The sequence below is a fragment of the Netta rufina genome (genome assembly GCF_964035555.1).
Source record: "Netta rufina genome assembly, chromosome: Z".
NCBI classification, from domain to species: domain Eukaryota; kingdom Metazoa; phylum Chordata; class Aves; order Anseriformes; family Anatidae; genus Netta; species Netta rufina.
The window spans coordinates 17,339,781-17,367,692 of record NC_140126.1 but is presented as its reverse complement, the minus strand read 5'-3'; the positions used below and the strand labels follow the sequence as shown (position 1 = coordinate 17,367,692).

At 37.1% G+C, this 27,912-nt stretch overlaps 1 protein-coding gene across 1 annotated transcript in view; it reads right to left on the bottom strand.

Moving 5' to 3' along the window:
- The window catches only part of NDUFAF2 (NADH:ubiquinone oxidoreductase complex assembly factor 2), a 57,337-nt gene that overhangs the window by 6,999 nt on the left and 22,426 nt on the right, over positions 1-27,912 (bottom strand). The window contains exons 2-3 of the mRNA XM_084305210.1: positions 15,455-15,544; positions 7,650-7,690 (exon numbers count right to left, since the gene is read on the bottom strand). Of these exons, the coding sequence (XP_084161336.1) occupies positions 7,650-7,690; positions 15,455-15,544 (131 nt within the window). The remainder of the gene's footprint in view (positions 1-7,649; positions 7,691-15,454; positions 15,545-27,912) is intronic.

The window sequence follows — 27,912 nt, the reverse complement described above, 5'->3', positions numbered from 1 at the left end:
CTTGAACATATGCAGATACAGAAACAGACCTGTATGGTACTGCATGCATTTTGGCAAGAGAAACTTTCACTCCCGCTATTCTGTAAGGGAAAAGTAATTCCTTAGGTTTATCTGTTGAAGTTTACTTAAGCTGAATGCTTCTTGTGCCTTGTGAAAACAGTTTTTAGTTTGAGCTCCTGATGCTGCAAATGAGAGGTGCACAAGCTCTTTGGTTTTAATCAGAAACAGCACAAAACTTGCAACGAAGGTTTAAAGCACTCCACAAACAGTGTGTGTTAAACCAATATATTAGTTACAAGTAGATGCTTCAGTAATAGCCCAGTATTTAGTTTTAGATACAATGCCATATTTACTACCAAGTTAAATCTGTTAAATGCTAATGCTAACTCACAGCAATTTTTGTGTAAATCAAACCTACGCATAAGCAATGGTAGCTATGACTGAATTACTGTATTGTTCTTCCTGAGCTACAAAATAACCGGCATGGGCTGAAGGAGTTTCTAGGGCACTACAGTGTGGCACACACATTTGGCAAGAATGTTGTAATGAGAGGGAAAAGGAAGAGGAAAGGCACAGATCCTGGAATGTAAGGTGTGTTGAAGACACCTGGAGTCAGAATGGGTTTGCTTCTGACTTATTTTTGCAATACAGCAAAGATTTCTGTACAGAACCACAGAAATGTTCAAGACCACAGCTGAAACTATGTAAAAGCAGCAAAAATCATAAACTAGCCTGGCACCAATGCAGTCTGCTGGGAATAAAGGGCAGCGGCACATAGCCTTGGTGCCTACAGAGCAAACAAGGAACTGTAGCTGTGACTCAGTCCCAGTTTGGTGCTTGCTTTCCCCTTACTCTATGCATGATGCAATCTGTACCAGCCCTCTTCCTGGTACACTTTACTTTTCCCTCCACCCCCATTCAGCTGTGCTGACAGTGAATTATGAGACAGAGCCAATCAATGCTCCATGCACTCCCACCCACACTGACAGGACCAGCAGTGGCTGCAGCTCCCTCCCATACAGCCTTGGGATCTGCAACACAGGCAAGTGGGAAGTATGGGGATCTCCATAATCTTCTGTGGATGTTGACAAGCACCCATGTTTTGAATCTGAAAACAAAGTTAAAATGAATAAGAGGAAAAACTCTAAAAGACAATGGCTTCTTCAAATCCCACCTCCAGCAACTTCTCTGAACACTCGCTTTAATTTAGGCTTTGTAGCTCAGCTCTATATTGTCAAGTACAATGCCCTTCCACACTGAGTAATAATCCTCTGAGATCACACACAATTTACTACGTAAAATACTATTTAGTGCAAGTCAAATCATTTGAATACGTCCCAAATTTTCAATCATGGTTGTGATCCCTGACAATAATGGTGGAAAGTATTTTGCTCAGAAGAGATGTTTATCCCTTCGCTTTTTTAACAGCATTTCCCAGAACTATAAATCATATTCCACAGCTTTCTTGTGGCTTCAGGAATAAAATGCTCATTTGCTAAACCCTATTCTCTGAGTAAGAATGTACAATCTCCATGTCAGAGCTCTCATTTTGAAGCTTCTCAGCTGAAGCATATGAAAGAAGATAAAAGCAAACTATAATGTGCAATCCAAACAGTGTCAAACAATGAGTTTTTCTAAACTACACCCCATTCTGGTTAAAGGAAGGTAAATTCTGTATAAATGAATCTCCATGACTGAAACTAGCTTATAGCATACCAACTCTCAAATAAATAATTCTTATGATCAAACAAATGGGAAAAGCAGGTATGCGCTGTGGCAACCAAACAGAATGCAATTTCAGTGCAATTACTGGGGGTGAGGGGTGGACAGGGAGGGACAACCATTGAAACTTGATGCTTATTACAAGTCACTGAAGTACATTTTTCCTCCCTTCTTCTCTCCCTCTCAACATTTCACCCATTATAAAACTACGCAATTCAGAAGCTACTGCATTTTATTACTGTGTAACGAGTACATAATGCATGAGAAAAGCACTCCTTCACTATGGTACTTCTTATTTCAAACTATTTCCAGGCTTTTGGCACTAGTTAAAGAAACATGCAACTCTATTTTACCTCCCATGAAATATTACCATATATGCACACATATTACCACATATAAACCAATATTACCATCTATTACCTGCATACAAAGCAACAGTGAGGTTTTGATTTCAACTGGGCATACCTCTAGCTATGCAGCCTTGTACGGACACCAAAGAAAGCAGCACCTAGGTTACAGTGCAGTGTCTTCAAGTATAAAGATGTATCTTCACAGAGTAGTGATACTATAGGTAGGCATCTGGCAATTGCGGGCTATCACTCTGGCAGGTTCAGAAATGAACCACATTCCTGTTCATACCAGTTTCTCTAGGCACTGCCATGAGAACCTGTTCTGTGGTTTTAGTTCGCACGTTTTCTGGCACCCCAAGATTGCCTGTAACCTTATTTCTATCTCCGTTCTACCAACAAGGTCATAAACAATGCCAAGATACTCTGATGCTTTTGAACCTCAGGACATTGTCAAGAGCAGTGTGTAGCTGCAAAGTCTGTTGCAGGGAAAAAACAAGGCTTAAATTTCTCGATACATTCAGGGACTTTGTGTTACAGACATTAGGATTCTTTAAAAGCTTCTACAACTCCAGTGCCCACTGAAATCAGAAATATTAAAGAAAACAAATGGAAGTTTTACACAGAATAGAATAAAAAACCTCACTAGATACCTGATATTTTTAACGTTTGCCTCGTTCTTAAAAATATCTCTCTTAATTCTTTATCTCCAGTTTAGAAGCTGAAAACTCAATATGTCTTAGATACAAGATACCTAAATCAATTTTGATACGACTCCCACTATCTATGTGGGGGGAAACCTGGCTACGTGCTAAATATCATTGATCATACCCAAGCTTAGAAGTATCTTATGCATCCAGCAACTATCTCAGTTAGGAGCTGCACCAACAGAAGCTAAAATTTTGCATAAATGGCCCAGAATGAATATAGGAGATATAGAATGCAGCAAAGCTTGTGAATGCCATGCAAAGTTGCTTTATCACTGAAGTCTCAACTTCTCTTTCCTTTAGAACTGAAATGTGAAAAATCCAAAATATGAAGGTGCCATGTTTTGAATAAGGACTGAAATCCATAGCCAGAAGGAAAAGTGAGAGCTAGGAGTGTATGTTAGACAGCATATTTATGTTTACCTTCCAACTTAGTGGCTTTGATGAGTCATACTGAAAGAGAAGTTAACTATAGCTTGAAGAAAGAGAGCAGCCTCTTAAAGAAATGATTTCCATTGCTAAAACATCACTCCTATAAAATAAGTGCTATATCCGAAGACAACTTTTAGTAATAATTTCAGACATGAATGCTTTGCAGGTAAACAAAATTCAATACAAAGGGTTAAATTATCAAATATGCTTCTACAAAATAGGATTTGATTAAAAATATTTTAGTATCTGTAGTCTTTAAATATTTTCATTTATTTAAAATCCTCTCTAGACAAGATAGATTTCCTATTTTCCCCCAAAATGCTTTGTCCATCTATTTTCCAATACAGACAGTAAGGAAATGTGACACTCCAATTATTCATCACTTGTTAAATTGTTTAAAATATGATTTAGAGCTGCATAGGAACAAATGTAAAGACAATTTATTTTCAGACAACCATATACGATCATACACAATATATGTAAAGGGACAGGTGACAATGATATAACTATACAAAAATATACATATACAAGCTCAGATCCTCACATATTATAAAGCAGTATGTATATATGTGTATATATATGTGTACGTGTGTATATATACGTGTAAGTGTATGCACACACACGCTTACATAGGGTACAGATGTGATGCAAAGTCTTCTATCAAAATGGACACCCTAATCACCATAGTAACAGGGTAAGTTTAAACACAAGGTAAGAAACAACTTGATATGCATTCATTTGAGAAGTTTACACCCTTGTCATAACCGAGAATGAGATTTGGCATATTTCAATCTGTAATAATATCAAAAGGCAAGCAACTGCTTCCAGTGTCCCAGAAGCTTGCTTTGGCTTCTATTGGGGGTCAGATTAGAAATAACCAAGGCAATAAGCAGTGTTCTTGGGTTATGACTAGCCCAGAGCACAAAAGTCCTGCTCCAAAAGATTGTCCTACAAAAACGGGGGGGGGGGGGGGGGGGGGGAGACGGGACACCAGTTGGAGATATGAAAGAAAGAAACCGTATGCATGTGGAACACTCAACACTGAACAAGTTGTCTTGTGAAGTCACTGCAGTATTCTTCCATAAGGAAAATTACAATCTAAAGAGAAGATGTGAAGCCATTTCCTCTGCATGAAAATTAATGCTTTGTAACAACAACAAAAAAGATGTTAGGTATTTCTGGAAGAAAGAATGGCTTGATTACAAAACATTACCAAACCTTAAGAACAGTGTCTAATAGCCTTAGCTGGTGTCATAAGGTCACTGTGTTGACCACTGTAAGGCCAACTCACATTCATTCTCAGTAAGTTTACAAACGACACCAAGGTGAGGGGAAGTCTCAATCTGCCGGAGGGCAGGAAGGCCCTGCAGAGGGACCTGGACAGGATGGGTTAATGGGCAGAGGCCAATGGGATGAGGTTCAACATGGCTAAGTGCCAGGTCCTGCACTTTGGCCACAACAGCCCCATGTAGTGCTACAGGCTTGGGGCAGAGTGGCTGGAAAGCTGTGCAGAGGAAAGGGACCTGGGCGTGCTGATTGATGCTCGCCTGAGCATGAGCCAGCAGCGTGCCCAGGTGGCCAAGAAGGCCAACGGCATCCTGGCTTGTGTCAGGAATAGTGCAGCCAGCAGAACCAGGAGGTGATCGTCCCCCTGTACTCTGCTGTGATGAGGCCACACCTCGAGTGCTGTGCTCAGCTTTGGGCCCCTCACTACAAGAGGGCCATCCAGGCACTGGAGTATGTCCAGAGCAGGGCTCCGAAGCAGGTGAAGGGCCAGGAGCACAAGTCCTATGGGGAGCGGCTGAGGGAACCGGGGGTGTTCAGTCTGGAGAGAAGGAGGCTCAGGGGAGACCTTATTGCTCTCTAAAACTCCCTGAAGGTTAGGCGTGGGGAGCTGGGGGTAAATAAAAGATAAGCCTAAGATTAAAAAAAAAAAGAGAAGCCGAATAAAAGATAAGCCTAACAAATACAAAAACAAACAAACACACACACTAAAGGGGGATGGTAGGCAAACAGAATAGAGAAAGGGAACAGAAATTTTAATAAAGTTTAACACATGTCAAATTTGATATTAAAAAAAAGATGCACAATGGACAGTGGAAAAAATGAAAAATAATCAAAAAAGTGTTAATACAGACTACAAGGGTAGGAATATTGGCACAATTGCAGAAACTTATGTTTCAGGAACTGTAATGCTGTTTTGTGGTGTTACAATATGATGTTGACAGTAAAATGTCATTAAGGCACAAAATATAAAATTTGTGGGCTTTGCATTCCTTTTCAGAAATAGTCTAGCCTCGTGAGAAATATATGAAAGAACGAGGAGATTTGTTATACAGGGTTTCAGCAAGAAACACAGTCAGAAATATTCCCTGGTTCCCTAGCTGTCAAACAGCAGTTTACCGTATCAGCATTACTGTCAAAATGGGAATATAACACTAAATAGCAGCCACTAAAGTTTATGTGCCTAAAACACTAAAGCCAATCAGTCCTACATATGTGGGCCAAACAGTAATCCATATGTGCTTCACTAGTATAATTATATTGTGATATATGGGTTTCAAATCAGAACAAAAATAGGACATGCTTATCATCCCCATAATATTAGAGAAAAAAAATCAAGCTGAGTATCACATTTAAAATGTGACTATAGTATTTTCAAATTAACAAAAAATTTTAATATACATATATTTGAACTAGCTTTTCTTATATAGGAGGGCAAAAAAAAAGCACTTTAGAGATTACTCCAAAGAAAATGTAACTACCTTTCAAATTCCTGGTATATCACTTCTGCTCTGATAAGGTCAATGCAGTGCCCTGCAGGTAAAGTACCTTGCTGCTAAATAATTTTTCGGATCTATTACCTTATGAAACTGAAGGTATAAGCAGTCCTGTTACTCTGAATGCACCACTATTCACAATAATGTCTAATCCTCCACAAACTGCTTTTTCTGGAAGCTAAAATATTGAGAACACCATTGATCCACAGTGCTCTTACCAGCAGAGACTTCCTTTGGATACAGAATGAACAGCTCCAGTGCCAGAAGGAGCTTTATTGCCCCAATTCTAAAACCAGGGCTGTCCATGTTCTCTGGTTCATCTTAGCCTTATTAGGGCAGTCTGGCTTTTGAAAATGACAGGATAAAAGACATGCAACACCCCACATCTTCAAGTGTCACATGAGGTGATATTTTCAACAATAAAAGTTGTATGTATACCATTAGCATGAGCCACAACTACTTATAAGGAGGTCAGCCCCAAGCTTAGACAGAACACCTACTGAAATATCCCTTCTGCACAGATAACTAGGATTAGAAGGCAGGAATTAAAAAAAAAAAAAAAAGTTTAAACAACAAAACAATGCTTCTCTGAAGGTTAAAACGAAGTGTGTTCATTTGTTTCAGGTCCTTAAAAGCTTTGAGAAGGAATTTGACTTAATTTTCTTCCATTCTTGAGTGTATTTTCTTATCATCTCTAAAACCTCAAATGGTTTTAGTGGCAAATGGGAAAAAGAGGCAGCGATAAATGTTGAAAAGCTTGAAGTTCTGTGGGAGGCTCACTTCTGTGAGCTATGGCTTGTAAACATCAATGTACAAGCTTCCCATGTTCGTACTAACATACAGGTAGGCAGGACAACTTTTCACAACCAGTGCACTTCGGAAGACCTAAGTGGCCAAGCCCTTAGCCAGAGCATGCCAGTGTAGCTTCACTGCATTCAATGCAGTTTATTTCTACTGATGCAAGCCAAGAACCTGCCCCTCTGGGTGTCAGTTTGAGTCTTCTATAGTTACCCATGCTTCATCTATTCAATCACTCTAGCTGGCACTTAGCAACTTGTAAAGCATGTGAAGGGTAAGGAGTGCATGTTTGTGCATACACAGATCAACAGTTAAACTCATTCCACTCTTTAAAAACTCATCAGCATGAAAGATGGTAGGATATTTCATTGCGTTGTTCCATTAGAAACCACTTATGGAAGAAGTCATGACTGTTACTCCCTCATCTCGTTAGCACTGTAAAATGTTAATACATTTTATTTTCTTGTACTGATGGATACACTGGCAACTGAATTTGAAACCCACAGTTTCATGTCAACTACCTTGAAAAAAAAACACTATTAATACGTAGAGGACCTGTTTTAAAAATTCACAGCAGTAATTTGAGAATTCATCTGATTAAAGAAATTCTTGTGTGACCATCATTATCTTAAAAGACTCTTATTTCCCATAGCTACGAGAAACAACTAAAGACATTAAAGTATTTATTCCCATTTTTTTCCTTTTTTCCTAAGAGTTAGACATCTAAATTTCACAAATTAGGCAAGCAATGCACTAAATTCTCTCCATAAAGTGACAAATTACTGGACAGATGAGCTCACTTTAAATGTATTATTGTAGTCTAACTACAACAATTGAAAACATAAAGACAATTCATCACTTACCTCAATGGTTGGTGGATCCTTTCTTTTTTTTCTTATCCAAGCTGCAAAAGAAATAAAAATCCAATTGCTTATATCGAAGACCACAGCCAGTATTACAACTCAAAATGATAATGACTTTGTAACAGAAAGTAAATATTTATACAAAAATCTGCCACAACTTAGCAAGCCATAATATAATTTTCTAAAGTGTAAAGTTCCAGGATGTTATTTCCCATGTCAATACTCTCAGTCTTCACAGAAGGGAAAAAAGGCACTTCTATTATGAGAGCTTAAGCACAGTTCACATACCACCCAGACTGCTGAAACAGAGCTTAAGCAGGGCTCAAGGCCCAGCCTTTTGTTAAGCTTGCTATACAAAGCAGAGCTTCACCCTGTGAAGATGATAAGATGACTACTAAATAGTATGAAAAGCTTTAGACCACTCAGGAGAAAAAGGACTCCTGCATATGCCCCAGGCATTGTTACAGCCTGAAAACTTCTTATTGACATTAGTGCTGCCTAGAGTTCCTTTACAAGGACGCAAGATACAGACCCAAACATGCATGAGCCCAGGTTGCATCACGACAGATGGATGCATAGGATGGATGCAATGCTGGAAAGGACCGTGAATTGAAGCAGTGCCGATGCTGATTGTCCTGTGATTTTGTTTTTCCATTATGAACCACAGTCAATAGCTGTGTGCCCACTCCCGCCACACTGCTGACCAGATGCAGCAATCCAAGGGGATCCGCTACAGATGGAAAAGTGGCACCATGTCCAATCTTACTTCATTCAGTCAATGAGTTATCATACAGAGCCCCAACTCTATTACAGATGTTACCAGAGAAACACATTCCCTGAGTGTGACCAAGTCAATATCCATCTTTTAAAAAGTACCACTGCTGTAGCATTTTCTCACAATTGTTCAAATCCACAGAATTGCTAAGTGCCAGTTTGCGTACTTTGTAGACATTTGTTTTTTCTGCTTGTATTTTTCAGATGAATGGGTAGGAGAATGCAAGTGGCTACTAATGAGCAGAAGGACAAACATAAGGAATGACAGTTCCAAGTGCAGAGAAATAGCAAAATGTTCTTTTGTGTGTTTGAATAATTAAGATTTAGATGCTTGTTACTGTGCTTCAAAATTAGAGCAAAAATGACATTTTGTTATCCCACAATCAAACTCCTGGTCTGACTTGACACAGAAATGCTTTAAGAAGGAACTATTTCAAATTTTAATTTTCCAATGCCATTTATGCCAGATGCTGGGGGGAACTGGGAATGGGTCATGCAGCAAGTCCAAAACACTATGAGCTGCATGGAGTCATAATTTCACCCAGCTACTGAAAGTGCAATTACCCATACAATGAAACTCTAATGCTATTCTGCTTCAGCAACATTATGAAACTGGTTTTAGGAGAAATAGCTACCAATTAATATAAGAATGGAATTAAAGGAGGTAAAATGCCATTACATAGCTTAGAAAAAGTGTCAAGGCCAACAGCCTTAATTAAAGGCTAACAATGAAATATCTTTAATGATATGAAACAAGGTCTTACTTTTGTTTCTCGTCTATCAGATGACACTTTCAGAAACGTCTTACGAACACCACTACGTGACAGCTCTTCTCAGCAGTCTTTTGATACTAACAAAGATTAGACCCAAATATGACAATGCGGGGAAGTAACTGATTACTGAACAGTCAACATCAGCCCCTTTCTGCAGAAGTTTTATGTTACTGGAAAGCAAAAAAACCTTATTATGATAATGCAAATGCAAACATATGACATCATTAAATTCTACAGAGTTAGAAAAAAAATTTGCATGTATCTGTAGCACTTTCAAGCACTTCAATTTTATTAGAATTTTCAAATATAAAATCTGGTAAGACCAGAACCTAAATTGGCATGATGGAGACTGACACTTCTCAGCTGACAGCCTTACAGACACTTTTTGTAAAAGGATCAACAATGTTATTAGAGAAAATCGTAGCACACAAGCCTTCCCTCCTGACAGAAGTCATCTTTGCTCATATATAGCAACAGTTCTAACCACATACAGAAAAGCAAGAAAGTGCTAGAAACATCAAGTATAGTGAAGCATGTCTACTGGAGGCTAACCAATAAAAGATGCACAGTTGGAGAAAATTGGAAAAGTAGCAGTTTAAAATGTCTGGTGAAAAATGAATTATTAAGCCTTCTAAATTTAAGGGATTACTTTCAACAAAGTATCATCCTCCTTCATTCATATGTGTAATTTCTCAGTTGTACGGAGGTAATTTGTTACAATATTACTGGTTTGAATTCCACAGCTCTCAGCACTTAAAAACCGCTTAACGTTGTTTAAACTGCCAGTATTTTCTTACAATACCAGTATACTCATAGCTGCATTTTAACAAATAGATTACAACTAGTGATTCTTAAAATTTGCAATCCTACAAAAATTAAGCTGCAGTTAGAAACTCTTGCTTATATATAGTCACTACGATAGATTTTGTTTTACTGGTGGCTGAGACTCGTAGTTGGTTGTTTCATTAATGATTTTCAGATGAATGGAATGCTTCTATTAAATGATGTTATCATTTAATTATCTGCCTGAGTTTAACAAGCCACAAACAGACCAGTGAAGAGTAATATACTGCAACAAGTTCTGTGAACAAAACATTATGCAACTTGTTTTTGTTCATTAATACATCTCAATTAGAACCCACGCTCAAAAGCAAAAAACCAATCCTCAGCTTAGGCATATTTCCCATCAACCATACCCATAATTATCCTGAATTTATTTAAATACACAAAAAAATTGTATAGTTACCATGCTATTTTTCTTCCCAGCTATAATAAACATTTAACTACACACTATATAGGTGTTATCAACCTTCCTTCTTTTTAACAGACATCAGGATTACAAACCTTTTCCACCTCAATCCTAAATAAAACTTGCTGACTCAAAGATGAGCGACCATTTTCCTATAGGTAAGCTCATTTTAGCATCTCTAATGAACTGCATTAGAAAATCATCATTTAGTGAAAAATTCCTCCCCTGCTGGGGAGCTGAGGGAGAAATATGGTAACAAAAATCACTAAAATCTCTTTATAGCCATAAGATGATGAAGTTAGTTAGCTTTAATATACAATATTCCCTCTGTGAAAATCCAATTCAGAAATATTTTACATAAAGCACAGCTCAGGATACATTGCAAGATTAAAGGCAAGGAAAACATCATCTGAATTGGGTGCATTTTAGTATATTCTACTTTAGTTTCAAATAGTTTTATCAATCTTTTCTATTTCAATTTCTAATTGATTTTTTTTTTTTTATCATTTACTTGACTACTCTTCATCAGTCTTTAGGGAGAAGATTTGGTGGATTTTTATATATTTAATCCCCAACAGTTTTCTCATGGTTCTACTTCAAACAAAAGTTTAAAAAAGCCTTCCAAATTTTCTATAGTATCAACAATATTTTCAGCATCCAACACAGAGTTGCAGAATAGTGGACACCAGCCCTTCGTAACTTAGGCATAAGAAATTCATGGTAACAAAAAAAGAATGAATGCTTAAAAACTGTATTATCAGTGATACCTTACTCATCTAGCACCAGCCTTAACAAAATCCAACAGAACGATAACTTGAAATTAACACACTTCACTCTCCCTTTTAAAAATACTACCAGTATATATAATGTAGAGGTGGATAGTCAGTATATAGCTTTCCCAGCTTCTTTATGCTCTCCATTACACTTCTGGTCACAAGAGGTTTAAACTAGTAAACAGATTTATACCTATTTGTTGATGGAAACAAGGCAGGTTTGTGCTTTATTACATGTTATTTGAACACACATACACATGCACTCTTAGTGTCCAGTGACACTTGAGAAATGGAAGGGATTTCCACATGAACACTCTCGTCCTCTACATCAACAAAACAAAATGTTCTCTTGCACTGTCAGCCACGATGCTTTAAACTAGATAAAGCAATGATGGTTACATGTATGTACTGCCTGCAACCAAAACATGCTTCCCTGACCCCTAGCCCCCACAGCACTTTAGCAAAATGAATTGATTGCCTCCACTTTCAAGCTAATTACAATGCTGCTTCTAATGTTATCTGGATGGCATTTCCTACATTCTGTACACATTGTAAGGTGACTTCTGTCTAAAAGAAATTTTTAAGTTAATTAAGCAAGATAGTTGGACGTTTCGTACCTTGCGACCCGAGCATTCTTTCATCAGTGCTCATTTGCATTCTCATTAGCATGCATGAGATTTCCATTGAACTTTAAAACTCCTACTGGCATATAACAAACTGTAATAAGCGTAAAAGTGAGCATGCAAATTAAGACTCCCATTAATCACTAAATGTTACCAGGAAAAAATAAAAAAGAGGATTAGAAGTAGACAAGCAATAAAATGCTGCAAGAAGCATGCAATCTCATGAATCTCTGTAAGTATGTAAAATTACTGGTCTCCTCTCAGGAGCACTATTGACACGTCCTGAGGAGGTAACTTACACATTCTACAGTAGGTGAACATTCAGAACTAATGTCACAGAAAGGTTATATGTTGGCTGCCTAGGGAAAAGAAAAGTATGCACTCTCACCTTGTACTAAAATGTAAGAGGCCTCATCTAAACAAAAATATGTACTACTTGTATTGTATGCCAGAATTACTTTCTAAACGTAAAACTACAATATAGAAGGAAACATTTTTGGATTTTTGAAACAAAAACTGACTTTATATGCTGCACACCAATAGTTAACACTAAGGAGAACACAAGGGATTATCTTTCTATCCTTATAACACTGAGCATGTTTCAATTCTACAAAAGCTTTGATGGACATTCAGGTGTTCTGTAGATTTCACAGGTCTGATAACTTAAGAAATTTAATCCTGTTATGCACTCAAAATTAGTATCTTTGGGAGAAAATTCCAGTCAAACCCTTCAGGAGCAATCCCTCGGCCCTGTATTTGGTAAATTCCCAGGAATAACACACAACCATCCTCTCCCAAGTCTGAGAAGCATCTTATACACACTGAGCCTGTAATCTAGATGACTGCGTTACCTACTTGCTTTATAGCTTCCTACTTGGTGTCACTTAGCCTATTTCATATTTATAACTTGATAAACACAGCACCAAAATCAGCCCCTTAGTTTACCAGCAGTACAGGCTGTATGTCTTAGAAATACAGTGAGATTTATCTTAGACCCCCTTCAAATTTCACTGCAGCCCGCTCCTACTCTGTGAACAATCCCTTTGCCCCTAATTTCACGCGGATTTTCCTCAGGCAGCTCCTGCCCTTAAATATTTCCAGGGACAGTACTTTTATTCATTTAGGTTAAATCACAGTGTGATGATGTAAGGAAAGGGGAGAGGGAAAGGATGCCTGGGTAAGTGGCTTTACATCAGATAGTCACTAAGGATTAGCCAGAAGTGAAAAAGCTGAGCCCTGGTAGAACAAAGGCAGCTCAGGTGAAAAGCTCTCTGCGGCTCTCTAGAAAAAAGGAGTGGAGACTTTAGTACAGTCCTTTAAGTGGAAAGAATGACAAGGCTAGAAAAGGAAAATGTTATTGATGAACCAGACAAAACTGAAGCAGAGAGGCTGCAAATGTCAGAGTGCATATGCAGTATTTGGAGAGAAGGTCCCTGGAGGTAAAAGCATGTGCCCAGCAGAGAGTATTTAGAATACTAAAAATCCCACCCAAAATCCAACAATAAGGAAAAAACAATAACAGGAAGTATTATACAGCCTTCTAATCTTATATTAATCTTCTACTGTTCAGAGATAAACAGCAAGTATTTTAGAAATCCTACTGCAAAGCATCAGACTATTTGCTGGAACGATCAGTGTCCATCTCAGCTCAAGCTATAAAGTGAACACCCAAAGGAAGAATGCACTGGGAATTTTTCAAGAGCCTGGACAGGAGATAACAGAGTGAAAGTTCAGCACAGGTCTTCTGAGCCTGGGAAACATTGGATTTCTCCTTTCCTCTTAAAGAGGAAAAATACAGGGAGAGAATTGTTATGAGCCTTTTGTACTGGGTCTGGCTGGAATGTTAACTTTCCCGGCAGCAGCCCATACAGTGCCGTACTCTGTACTTGTAGCAGGAACAGCAGTGTTAACACACCAGTGTTGTGTCTGCTGCTGAGCAGCAGTGGCACAGCATTGGGCCTTTTTCTAACCCTCCTAGGGGGTGGGCAAAAAGTGAGGAGAGAAACATCACTAGGGCAGCTGACCTAAACCAATCAAAGGGATATTCCATACCATGTGGTGTCACACTCAGCAATAAAAGGTAGAAACAGGAAGAAGAGGGGAGGGGTGGGCTCTCGTTGGGAAATGTCGGTCCTCCTCTCGAACGCCGGCTGCGTGCGTTGAGGCCTTGCTTCAAGGACATGGTCAATCATCGCTCATTTGTGGGAAGTAGAGAGTAATTTCTTTCCTCTGCACTTCCATATAGCCTTCATTTATTTTGTTTGTTTGTTTTCCTTCCTTCTTTTTATTTTTCCTTTTCCCCTCCCTTTTCCCCTTTCCCTTTTTATTTCCCCTTAGTTAAATTGTTTAGTTCATGGTAGTCTTTATTTAATTATTATAATTATTTCCCTTTAATTAAATTATCCTTATCTCAACCCGTGAGTTGTTCTTTGCTTTACTTCTCCCCCTCCTCATCTAAAGGAGGGGGAGTGAGAGAGCGGTTGTGGGGTTTAGCTGCCCAGCACGGTAAAACCACCACACCTTTCAGTGAAGCACATCTTAAAACCTTGTGTTACACTTTTCGCACTCAGTTGACTGTGTTCTACAGCATTACTAGAACCCTCTACTCATTTCATTCTTTTCCATTTCTTACTAAAAAAATTTTGCATTTTACAGGAAGCAGACAAGAAGTAGAGATGAACAAAACTTCAGAGCATCCCACATCACTAGTTCATATCTCAATATGTAGCCAAGGCAAGATAATTCTCTGAAATGCCTCTACAAACACAGCAGAAATTCCAGTTTTGGCTTTTAAAATTTATTTTAAATTTCCACAAAACTGTTTATACACCTTAGATTGACGTTCAAGAAGAAAAAACCCACAGGCTAGCTTTTTTTTTTTTTGTGTGTGTGTGGAATTCCCACATTTCAGAGGATACCTGCTTACCTTACATTTGGCTCAGTTGACCTCATTCTTGGCTCAAGCTCCTATGGCCACAAGGACCAACTCACATTCCCTCTCTCCTTTCTCTCCTTCCCCAGGGGCTGCTCAGTTAATTTTGAGGAATTTCCCCAGCCTCCCTGAATTTGTCTGAAACTTTGGGACATAGAAATTTTCACCAGTACTGGTGGAAAAATGTTTAATTATTTACAGGCTCTCCAACTCTCGTAGAGATTGTGCAGAGACGTGTAAGAAACCAGAGTGCAGAAAAACAGATACTACTCTGAAAACAACAGCAACAACAAACATCACTGTGCCACCAATAATTCAACTGACATACAAATTAGCACTGCAGTGAAGGCATAATTAAGAAGTTTAATACGTTTAGTTTTGGTTATTCTATCTGATCCCCCCTCAGGCACAAGTATTTTCACATTTAATAGGAGAAAGTCATGATCACACAGGCTTTATTTACATTTTTATTAAGTACCTACTTCCTAAACATTTATCCTATTTGTAAAGGGGTTATGTTACAAATTCGTAACAACCAAGCAGTTAAACAAAAGTCTGCATTACTCAAAAGACAAGATAAGAGACAACCTATTCATATAGTCAGGAATTTCATTAAAAATACTGAACCTATATTCAATGGCAAGGTTATATTGAAATAAAACCAAAATTTTCAAGATTTACCTTCCCATTCTGTTGGAAAGTCACCCATCTCATACTGATAAGCTTGCCGATTTATTGCTTCTACAAATCTTCTCTCTGGTATGATCTGCCCTATAGCAAAAAAAAAAAGGGGGGAGGACAGTTAAATATACACATATACAATATTTAAATTGTTAACTATACTATTGTTTTGAAATAATTCTTCTTACACAAGTGTAACGATGGCTGCAGGATAAAAATGAAGGATTAAAACACTGGGCAGACAATTACCATCTCCCATAGAAGCCTATCTGAAATTCTATTTTATTAATTTTAACAGAAGCTTGCATGTTTTATAGTTCAGTTGGATTACTAATGACAAATATATTTCAAGTCAAACTGTCCACCTCAGCCTATCCCTCTCTTTGAGGATGCTTCTCTGAGGCAAGTTTCCGTTCAGCTTTCCATCACCCGTTTTCTACTTCAGTCGGACATTTTCCACGCCTTCGCTGGTGAAGAATCAGAAACTTGAAACTGCCCTAGAGTCAAAAACCAGCACAGTTGATTCACTGGTGAGCTTTGCCCAGCAGCCAGGCCACATCAATCCTATTGGTGGCAACTGCTCTGTGCACAAGTCTTTTTGCATGCACTTGAAAACTGAATATTTTCTGTATTAAAAAATGAAAACCATTAGGCATATCCCTGATACTAAACATTCGATACATTATAAGAGGAGCCAGTGTGGAGAACCACGACCTACACCTTTTCCATAGATTCTACTATACCCAAAAAGGTAAAATTAATGTTTGACTGATGATATGGCAGTACATCTGCTGTATACCATGCTAATGTACAGAAGAATATATGGTGTATATTTCAGATTGAAAAAAAAAAACATTTAAAATATTTTTAACCACTAAGCTTTCACTTGTGAGAGAGCATTGTAATGTTTTTAAATTAACAGATACTGGGAAATATGTGGAAGTTCCCCACTCTTTACAGACAAAAAAAATAACGCCTAACATTTCCCAGGCTTTTTCTCCTAGCACTGAGGCTGCTATGGAGAAATTTGACATGGTGAGGAAACAATGAAAGAAGTAACTGTATAAAGTATGTGTTTTTCATAATGAAAGTCAGTACTTACAATTAACCCGTCACTGATTAACAGTTGAAGTGCATTCTATTGTTCATTATCAAGTATTTAATACAGCAGAATAATAAGAATTTGTATAGATATTGCAATTCTTTTTCTAAGTACCTTCTTTAGCTTATACTATCTCTTTTTACCTTTATACAATGTATCAGTTTTGGTGGCTTCTGTATCTAACATTTTTACTGTTTCAGAGATGCATGCTCAGGTAAAGAAAATACAGTGTTTTGTGCCTTCAACACCAAGATTAATTTTTTATCAGTGTTAAAAGATATATGTTTTATATTTATTTGTTTTATAAATACACGGTTTGTATATGCTGGATACATTATGCTTCATACACTTGCTTAAAATAATTTCTTTTCAACAATACTGAGGATAAATCATTTTAACAACCTTTTCTTTACCTATTAAGCAAAAGAGAGATACAGACTTATTTTCTCCCTATTGGGAAGATTTCCAGAAAAAACTTAAGATCTATCTAATTAGGCCAGATCCTATGGAAGTCTTGGAATTAACACTCTTCTCCATTGTTAGATAGTCACTACATTTTACTGTGACCACAGCATCACTTTGAAAACTGTCCATTATTTCAGTCCTACGCAGGTATTAATAACACAGTGAGTAAAATAACATAAGAAAAAGTAAAGAAGGAATGTATTTTTCAACCTGCTACCTCAAACTGTGATTGAAGTTACATCTTTAGTTAAGAATACATTTTGTTTGAGAATGTATAATCTACTTTTAACATACAAAGCTTTGCATTGTGCTGCAAGCTTTTGTAAGACACATTTTAAAAAGAAATCATTTCCTGCATTCCACAGTCAAATCATATTGGAGAGCCAAACTCACAAAATTATTTCTTAAATATGTTATTTTGAAGAATGATTGCACAGTAGTGCTGGTGGCTTTTACATCTCTCTGCATTTGTAATGCACTTACAACACTGACTTCAACTGTTGGATTTGTATACTTTCTTACTGTACATACTTCCTCTAAGCCTTTCTGTCCGAGTTTTTCTAAAAGCCAGTGTGATGACTTTAATTTCTATTAAAGCTTGAAAACTAAAGTGTTTAACAGGCATTATGTAGCCTGCTGACATGAGGGGCTAGCAAATGGCTTAATGGATTACCTACAGCCTTCCCTACAGACAAAAAATATGGTTAACTGTAGACATATGCAGATGTTATGAAATGAATATTTTAATACTTCAATGTATTCTAGGGAAGGGTCCCTCTCCTAGAAACAAAAAATACTAGTAATTTTCACTGCAACCACTAAACCACACCTGTACTAAAAAAAAAAAAAAAAAAGAACCCTCTATATCAAAATGCAAAATGAAGTTGAATAATGAATAATACCAAGCTTGTGTTTTTCTGTAATTTGAAGGAAAATTATTTCCATATCAGTTTCTTAAAACAATATATATATTATTTGAAAGATATCTAGTAGCCCTAGATGGATTTTCACAGTTTATAAAAGTGTTATTTGAAACTTATTTCAACTTTTGAGAGTAGCAAGTGAGACCACAGGCTACTTCATTCTGCGGTTCTGATTTCCATTAACCTCAAGAGAACAACGATCAATCAGTCAATCAAATTAATCAATCAATCCCAGTTTTACAGTGTTACAGGACCAACCAATACTAAACTTGTGTTGATTGAGCAAGTCCACAGAAGCTGGAATTACCTGGTACTTGGAGCCAGAATCATGATTTTAATTTTATTTTTTTGCTATTTTTATTTTGCTGTTCATCTTACATTTATCAACAATAAATTCACACAGTTGTCTGCAAGACAACTCTATAAATCCAAATACAGTTCATTGCAAAGGAAGATGGGTTTCTTCAGATTTCTATTGAAGGTTTCAAGTCAGGACAATTGTTTACACTTTTGGGAACACATACTGTCAAAAGAAAAAGCTTCCCGTGCTCCCCAGTACCTTTTTCCTAAAAGAAATGCCAGCTGACAGTGTCAGCATCCTAACCATGCTGTCTTAGTATTACTTCTTATGTTTTATCAACTGCAGATTCAACAATCCTACACTATGTACCGAAACTATTGTTCCTACCTTACTCTGATGTTCTACAGCACTTTTAACTAATGTCCAACAAGACAGCAACAGTTTGCCATGTTTGATTCACTTCATTAGGAGATATCTTTCCATAATAACATTCATTAAGTATTCTTCATATCCCACAAATAATGTGTTTGACATTGTACAAAAAGATTAAGGGTAGGTTCACATTGCAACAAAAACTAAAGATAGCCAAGCTAGTTTTAAGTGATTTACCTTACATACCAGAAATTACCTATTCACAGTAAATTCAGAGCTTTGTCGAACTCAGAAAGAAGATGGGAGAAATGATCAACCCTCCAGACACCTGACCAAGCAATTAACACTAGCACAAATACTCTACATTTACCAAAGCCTCTGGTCAATATACCTTAAAAAATATGGCCCAAGTAGTTTAACACAGATGAAATCAGACTTATGGGCCTTATGGTCTCTTACAGGAGAGAAAGCTTTTTGCTTTTGTTTCAGTTGTCAGAATGTACTTGCAGTCACCAGAGAAGACATCAAATTTTAAAGCTGAATTTAGATGAGGGAACGTTAGCTTTGCTAAAGACATGTCCCTGCCCTGTATGTTTTGTCAGAAACAGATATGAGTGTAACAGCCACACACAGACTTTACTTCTCCATTGAAATTTCCATTGATGATGGATTTTCACATCTTGACGGAATCCACTGTCAGTTTCTCAATGAAAAGGATATGTAAATAAATAAACTTCAAAAGCTTTTCTAGGATGGACTGTTGGTACTCCAGACAAGTTCTCACTCTTGTAAATGTGACCAGTGCTACTATTTCAACAGCGTTATAGTGTAGCTAGCCAAAATGTTAACTTAACAAACCCTACTCTAGATATCATCGAGATGTTGCCCTTCTTATAAGCATATACTGAGAATTTAAGTTTTTGCAAACAAGGTCTACTGTCCAACAGTCCATGAATTGATAACTGATCCATCACAATGTTTAGGTACTTGGCAAGGAAACAAAAAACAAACCTACATCAAGAAGAAAGATCACACATTATTCTTTGAAAGAAGAGCCATACTGTTTATTTCTGAGAAGAGAGTGCAAGAAAATTGTTTGCTGGCAAATAGAAAAATTATTTAGTAACATCCTTGCTGGAGTCATGTACAGCTATAACAAAATTAAATGCCTTATCCTCTTACATAGTGCCTTACAGAACAGTGCCTTGCAAGTGGGCAAAACTCAGTCCTGCACTACTTAACCCAATCTTAACATGATTAATACTGTAATGTGAATAATACTGTAAGGTTTTCTACCTTACATGAATAATACTATAAGGTAACCAGGTCTACAGGGATTCATTCCAATTTCAAACACCAATTTGTATCTTTTGTCCACTAACCAGAATGATTTTGACAGTGTTAGCTTCTCTGTTTCTCTTTTTCTCTGTATTTAGAGAAATCCTACGTATGCACCTGAACTACCTTTATTTTTTTTCCTTTGTACACTCTGTCACAGAGGCCAAGTAACCTAAGGCCTTGGATAAGCTTGTTCAATCTGTATGTCTACAAGTTACATTGTTATTAATTCTCACTACTGGTATAAAAATCCCAAATACATCAACATACATCAGCATGCATTACAGTCACTTCTGGACTGCAGTCCCCAGACACCCCAACTTCATAGCACTGGTCACCTACTGCCTTTTGATAAAGAGGATATACTGCACGTTGTTAAGCAGCAAAGCTTATTTACCTTATATTCTGAGGACATCTGCTCATCTGAGGTATTAGTTTAATGGATCTGGTGTGGCACGAATTGTTTGATTTAAGTACTTCTACAGATTTTGGTTGCTGGGCTGGATTTGAATTTGTCAGTTGTTAACATATAGTCCCTGCCTATTTATCCAGAACTCTGACTCACAGAATCACAGAATTTTCTAGGTTGGAAGAGACCTCAAGGTCATCGAGTCCAACCTCTGACCTAACGCTAACAGCCCTCCACTAAACCATATCCCTAAGCTCTACATCTAAACGTCTTTTAAAGACTTCCAGAGATGGTGACTCCACCACTTCCCTGGGCAGCCTGTTCCAATGCCTAACAACCCTTTCGGTAAAGAAGTTCTTCCTAACATCTAACCTAAAACTCCCCTGGCTCAACTTAAGCCCATTCCCCCTCGTCCTGTCACCAGGCACGTGGGAGAACAGGCCAACCCCCACTCTTTAATTTATAAGTAATTGTTTCTGTCACATCGTTCTTGAGGACGCAGATACCATCACTATTCTTGAGGATACAAGTAGCATCACATATAGTACATGTATACCAATACCTTAGAAATCTATGTCATAGACAACGATGAAACTGTACTGCTTTTTATCTTTGATGCCCGTGCTACTGAAGGAAAAAAAAGAAGGAAAACAAACAAGCAAACAAAACCAAACACACAACAGGAAAAAACAACAACAAACACTACTCTCATAAAAGGGTAGTTAATTAACAGTAAAAAAATATACAAATAGCAGTAAAAAAGATAAAAACTCTCTCTTTGGTAATCAGAGTATTTTTTCAGAGCACTTAGGAATAAAGGGATTATAAATCAAATGAAGACATCCATTCTGAAGTATCACAAATTCCTTCTAAGCAGCAAAACTAAATAAAAAAAAAAAAAAAAAAAAAAAAAAAAGGAAGTCACAGAATTCTCTGGATCCAGGTGCTCTACAGCATCTTCTTTACAGACAGAAAGGAGAAAAATAAAAAACTAAACTAAACAACAACAAAAATACCACACAAAACCTTAGCCCCAGACAAAAAAGACGAAAAAGACCAAATGGTACATTTTCACTGCACTGTAGGTGTTACACTTGGGTAAGCAGACAAATGTGTGCAGACTTTAGGAAGTCCACAGTATCTAAACAGTATGTAACACTCCACTGGTGCAGTGGGAGTAAGAAGCTGGTCCAGTAAAATAATTTAAAAATGCATTATAAAGACAGCAGGAATGGAACTGGAATGCAAAATACGAAATGAGAATATTAAACATTTGGTGCAGCTACTTCACATTATTTCCCTGAAAGATTAGAAATCGGTGTGCAGTCAGGGATTTGCCTAGGGCTCATACACACTGAGAAATACTTCCACAAAGACCAAACAAGCGATTATGATGATGATTCTATTTTGACTGTCTCATTCTTAAAATAATGGTCAAGAGCTGTACACGGTGCCAATATGCAAAAGTACATGGTGCCAAATGTAGCAGAAGTCTCTGGACAGTAGAATTTGCCCAGAAACAACTCAGAAATTTTATTCACATCTGACTGTCAAGCAGCTAATGATGAGAAGGACAGTTTCACAGTTTCTATGCATGCACATACTCCCTGGCAAACTGGTAGTTGATACTGCAACTCTGACTCTAATGTTGAAAAGCTATGAACTAGTTTTTAAAAAAAACTAATAGATGCAATGCTTCTGTTAATGAGGTCAAAGACGAGCAAAGGGAGAAAAAGGTCACCACAACCACTAATCATTGATAGATTAGGTAGATTAGGTATTACATTTTCTATATATTAAAAATAAACTAGTATTTAATTTTACACTTTATAAAATACAAAAATACTTCTATGATATAACACTACATTATTAAAAATTATACAAAATAAAAAAAATTAAGAGGTAGGCTGCAAAAAATCATCCCGCAAATCCAGGAAGCCTGTTCTGTTGTTATGAATGACTATAAGACTGGCTATGCTCTGAATATGGCTTAGTTCTCAGCAAGAAATGATCACTTCATAACTCTTTAACTGATAAACCACTATGTAGGAAGAGCAAGATACATGGCAGAGGCTTCCACAGTAAATCTGTACTTTAGCTAACCATAGTTTAGGAGATTATAATGCAAAACTACACTTTTTATGAAGCTTTTACTCCAGATACTCCTCTTATCATTATACACACATTCTTGTTTTAGTAGTATTATTTACAGTAAAAGCAATGGGAGGTAAGCATCCAGAGAAGGGCAACAGAGCTGGTAACAGGGTCACTGTGAGGAGACCCTGAGGACATCGGCATTTCCCAGTCTGGAATAGAGGTGGCCTCATTGCTCTCTGCAACTTCCTGAGGAGGGGACATGGAGAGGGAAGTGCTGGTCTCTGCTTCCAGGTCACCAATGTCAGTATTGCAAGGGAACAACTGAAAGCAGCACCAGGGGGTTCAGACTGGACCTGAGGAAAAATATCTTTATAGTGAGGGTGGTCAAATACTGGAACAGCCTTCCTAGTGAGGTGGTTGATGTGCCTGTCAGTGTTCAAGAGGTATTTGGATAAGGCCCTCATTAACACGGTTTTAATTTTGACCTCTTAGGAGAGGTTAGCCAGTTGAACTAGATGATCTTTGAAGGTCCCTTCCAACTGAACTGTTCTATTCTATTTGAATGCATGACTAATAAATGTAAGCTACGGAAGAGCCAGAAGAAAGCCTTTCCTTCAGCTCCATGAGCTTGTGCTTCAGATGTGATACTGGTATCCTTCTTGCCCTTGAATATAATTTATCCTTTGGTACTATGGACTTGGGTGTTATACAGAATTAGCAACAAATCTTGCTTTGCCTTTTCTTACAAATATAAGTAAGAAATACTGAAACTTCACTTGTGACATCAGCCTGAAAGCTCTTTAGGGAAGAAGTCTGCTTTGATGCTCACTTCAGGTCTTATGTAAATATGTGATAACTGTCCTCTGTTTGAACTGCATAGATTCATCCTGTTTTCTGTTTATAAGGACAAAATGAATTCAGAAATTCTCATTCTCATTTCTATTCTCTGTACCCAATCTACCATCTTGATTTTAGCTTTTTATTACTTTTTGTCATTGTATGACATTCAAACTGCTCACAGGAGATGCTAGAATTGTGTTTTTCTTTCTAACATTAAAAGTTTATGCTAATAAACTTACAATGCTATGAACAATTATAAGCTGCTGAGCAGTCAAGTTGTATTCACCTATTTCTATGCCAATATATGAACAAAGCATCCTGTGTTTTTTGTTTCCTTTTCAGGAATGACAAATATAACAATCTGAAAAGATGAAACTGCAACTGCACTAGGGATCAGAGTGCGTGGCTTTTATACACGTGTAAGCAAACAGCAGGCTTTCAAAACATAAGGTTAACTCCAGTAACAAAACCTCTTATTGTGGTTTGACTAAGAGGCAAGTTCCTGCATTGGACAATGAGATTTAAAAGCTCTCTGCTGAATGCCCATTGTCACTCTAGTCTCCCAGCATGACATACCAAAACCTGGCCCCATTTCTTGTTCATTAAAAGCCTTGCACATTGTACCTCATTAAAGCAGCACAAAGCCCAACAACTTTATATGACACCTTTAAAAAGAATTTCTGTTTTGTAAACGAATCTATAACAAATGTACTAGAAATATGCAACATCACAGTTGTTTTTGCAACAAAAGTCTAAATGATCCTACTTCCTTCAATAGCTGATCAATGTTCAGTGCTTTGCCATGCAGAAGATTTCTCCCAACTGTTCTTTAGTTTTGCTTTGGTCTATCAGATTCAAGAAACCATTTTCTACCAATTACTGTCAAAACGTGAATAAATCCAGGAATAAAGTACTGAATGTTTTCTGTAAATGTATGAAGAATGGCTTAAAATGGGAATTTAGCATGTATAAAGGGAATTTAGCAAGCAGACAGAAAGTGTACAATAACTTGTACTCTATAAATAAAAACATAATGCAGGAAGATAAACAAAGGGCAGTCATGCAGGGAAGAGAAATGGGCAAATGACAGCAAGGGTATGAATTGTAAATGAAATGAAATGAAAAGAAAGTTACAGCTGTGGAGAACATCAATTAAGCAATACGACCCAACACAGCAGTGTTACAGTCTGGTTTGGATGATTAATTATATTTCAATTATAAGTCATTTACAAACTCTCATTTGCCTTTTTTTTTTTTTCCAAAATAAATGGAATTATTACAGCTAGCTTAGCTGCACATACACTCTCAAGAAGCTAATGTGATTGCTGCTGTGTTTTGTTTTTTTTTAAGCAAGTTTTAATAAATTTTACAAAAGGATTACTGGTTTGAGATTTGCAAAGAAAATTCAGTCACATACAAGGTCTGAACACAATTACAACTAAGACAGTGCATAGTACTTGAAGGACTAGAGAACACTTGTATTCCACTTTATTTTGTTTTTCATTGCAGAGTATAGGGGAGTCAACATGAGCACAACTTCTGAAGGAATGTTAGCCAACAGAGTAACTTGTCCTTTGAGATATATTACCCATATCAGATATATGTCTATGCTACAGGCATTTCTTTTACATAGCACTAAAAACGACTTTGTCCTACAATTTATATGCTACTTATTCTACCATGAAAGTTACAAAATTATGCTTTGCAGCTGCGCATGTACTATTCATATACTCCAAGACAGAACATTTGAGAACACATGAGAAGGTATATATAAAGGATCTAGTCCTTTCACCAACAGAAGTCTCACAAATACAGGCTCAAACCAAAAAAAAAAAGGGGAGGGATGCAGATACAGCAATGTAACACAACAATAAATAATAATAAGTAAATAAATAATAAACTCCTACAGTAATTAAGTTGCTTACTCCCACCTGCAAAGTAATTAGACAAATCCTTCAAAGTCTGCATCTCAGCTAGATGTGAACAGAGTTCATAATATTTGAGGCACATAAGGTGGGGGTGGGCCCCATCTAAATGTGCCAATGTGACTCTGAAGTTGGTGGTGCAGTCTGAAATCTGTTTGTACAGTCTGAGTACAATCTGACTGAGCTACTTACTGACCCTCTCTGCAAATGCCACTGTCAACTTAAGACATGCTGAATTCTGTTTGAAAAAACTCTCTCAGGTGAAGTAAGGTTACTTCATCCAGCAGGTCATTTAAGATTCTTCATGAGTTATAATACGGCTTTGGGGAGAAAACAAGAAATATTTACTGCTGTGAAAACCTGAGGCTTTGGGAAAGAAAGAGGGTAGGGGAAATTAGAGAACAGGGCCTAAACACAGTGTGGTCCTCACACAATACCACCTAGGAGATTGCTTCTTTTTGTGAGATGAGGAAGCAATTTCTAATTAGAGAAGTGAATGCAGCATGACCCTCAGCAAGCAAATGGTTTGCAGAAGTATCTGCTAAGTGTAGCCTACTAGAGTCAAGAGGAAAACTACGCATCTTAAAGCAAACGAAACACCTAACAAAGACTGAAATAAAAGCAGATAATGGTAGAGTCTGCCAGGATTGCCCCGAAAGAAAACACTTTCCATTTCATCATGCAGCTGAGTCTAACAGGAAGTTTTGTACTTTTATAAAATAACCCGCATGGCAATGAAGTGCCTTCTGAGATGAGACAGTCAGGATCAATGCAACCCAGTAAAGTGACAACACTGACTGCCTTTCCCCATCAGCTCTCGGATAAAGCTGCCGAGAAGGCTGTGAAGAGGTACGTACTGACATGAAAAATGACATTACTCCACCAAATCCAGGTGTACCCACAGGGGCATTGCCACCTGAGAATACAGGCACTTTATTAACAGCTGAAGAGTGAGATCTTGCAACCATCTTTTGCACATTTTATTCGTGTTATATAGAAAATATTGAAGTTTGTTTGAAAATAATTTACATTGAACTAATAGCTCAAAATGCTATCACAAAATTTTCCGTGCTTCAAACTACCAATGTTAGGTCGAACAAACATGTTGCAGCAATGATTTCAAATACAAGTACGTTACCATCACTTATTTCCAAAATGAAGGTTTAAATTTTTACTCAGGTAAACTAACTGAACCTTACACATTAAGCAAATCATATATTGTAAGAAAACAATTATTACTGAAAAGGGCTTTAAGACAGTATATATACTACCATGACATGGATATACAACTTAAATTCAAAACTGTTATCTCAGTTCTAATAAACAGAGGATATACCCAATCCTTTGCAATTTATATTAATTATTATAAAAAGCTGTGTAGACACTTAATAGGCCATAAAACTTCCCAGTTTTATTCTTGCATCCTAATTTACAAATAAAATGTATGAGAGTTGAAAAAGAGTTGCTTAAAATAACGTATCTAAAAGAGAGTGCACACAAGTTTAGGATCAACTTTCTAAATGTATTTCTGATTCACCAGTTTGACACTTGACACGAGTTCAATACGACTTACATTCACCAGCCCTGTAGCTTGCTTTACTTTCAAGTTTGTTTATACTTAAATTTCTTGAGTGTTTTTTCACATCGTCACTAAACATACTCAGCTACAGAAGCCAAAAGGAAAAAAAGGATTGAAAGCATAATTTGTAATATGCTGATTAAAAGAATGCTATGATAATGCTTATAGAAACTTAATTATCATTAGTATGGTTAAGATGTACTTCCATACCATTAATGCTGAAAGTCAGCAGTGTGCATAATATAGTCATTTGTTATACATGGAACCAAAAATCTTTACTTGGTTAGAGTTATAAGAAAAGCAAGTGTTTCCAAGGTAACTGGTACCTTCTCGGTACCTTTTAAAATTTTTAATTAAATCAAATAATGCTTTCTAAAAAGTACAGCTGTTTAGTGGATAGGCATTGACATTGCAGAATCTTTCAAAAGCTGAAAAAATTGCCTTATTTAAATCTTACTATACGCTGTTAGATTACTTTAAAACCTTGCTTCAAAAGTTTGTCTCTTTAAGCTGGCCTGTGTACATCTATTACTTAATGTATTTTTCAATAATGCTAATTCAGGAAAAACAAACATTTTAGCTGCTTTTGGTCAGATCAGAGTACTGTAGGTGTTTGAGAAGGAAAAAAAAAAATCACACAACCAAGGTACTGCAGCAGTGTCTCATTCTCTTTAAAAAGTATTTTGAGCATGAAAAGAAAGGAGCGGAACAGGGACTAAAGATCAGCTGAAACCCAGAAAACTTTTTCAGCTTGTGTCAACCCAAGAATTGTATTTTTCTATTCAAATTTTGGAGTTTCTGTGGTTTCATGACAAGTTAGAAAAAAAATAAAAAAAGTAACACCCATTCCCCACCGATCAGTTCTTCCACTTCCATAGTTCAAGTTTCAGTAAAGAAACTTTAGGCTAACCAGGACATACAAAGGACTATGTGCTTCTCACAGTATGTAAGTACCTAACCAAGTACCTAAATACTCAGTTGTGTGCTTGTTGATTTGAGAGTATTTTGCTGTTATTAAAGGCTAAAGCACTGATTGCAACTGCTGTGGCTAATAAGTATATGTAGCAGAAACATGCATCGAAAGCAAGATACAAAGCATCATAAACA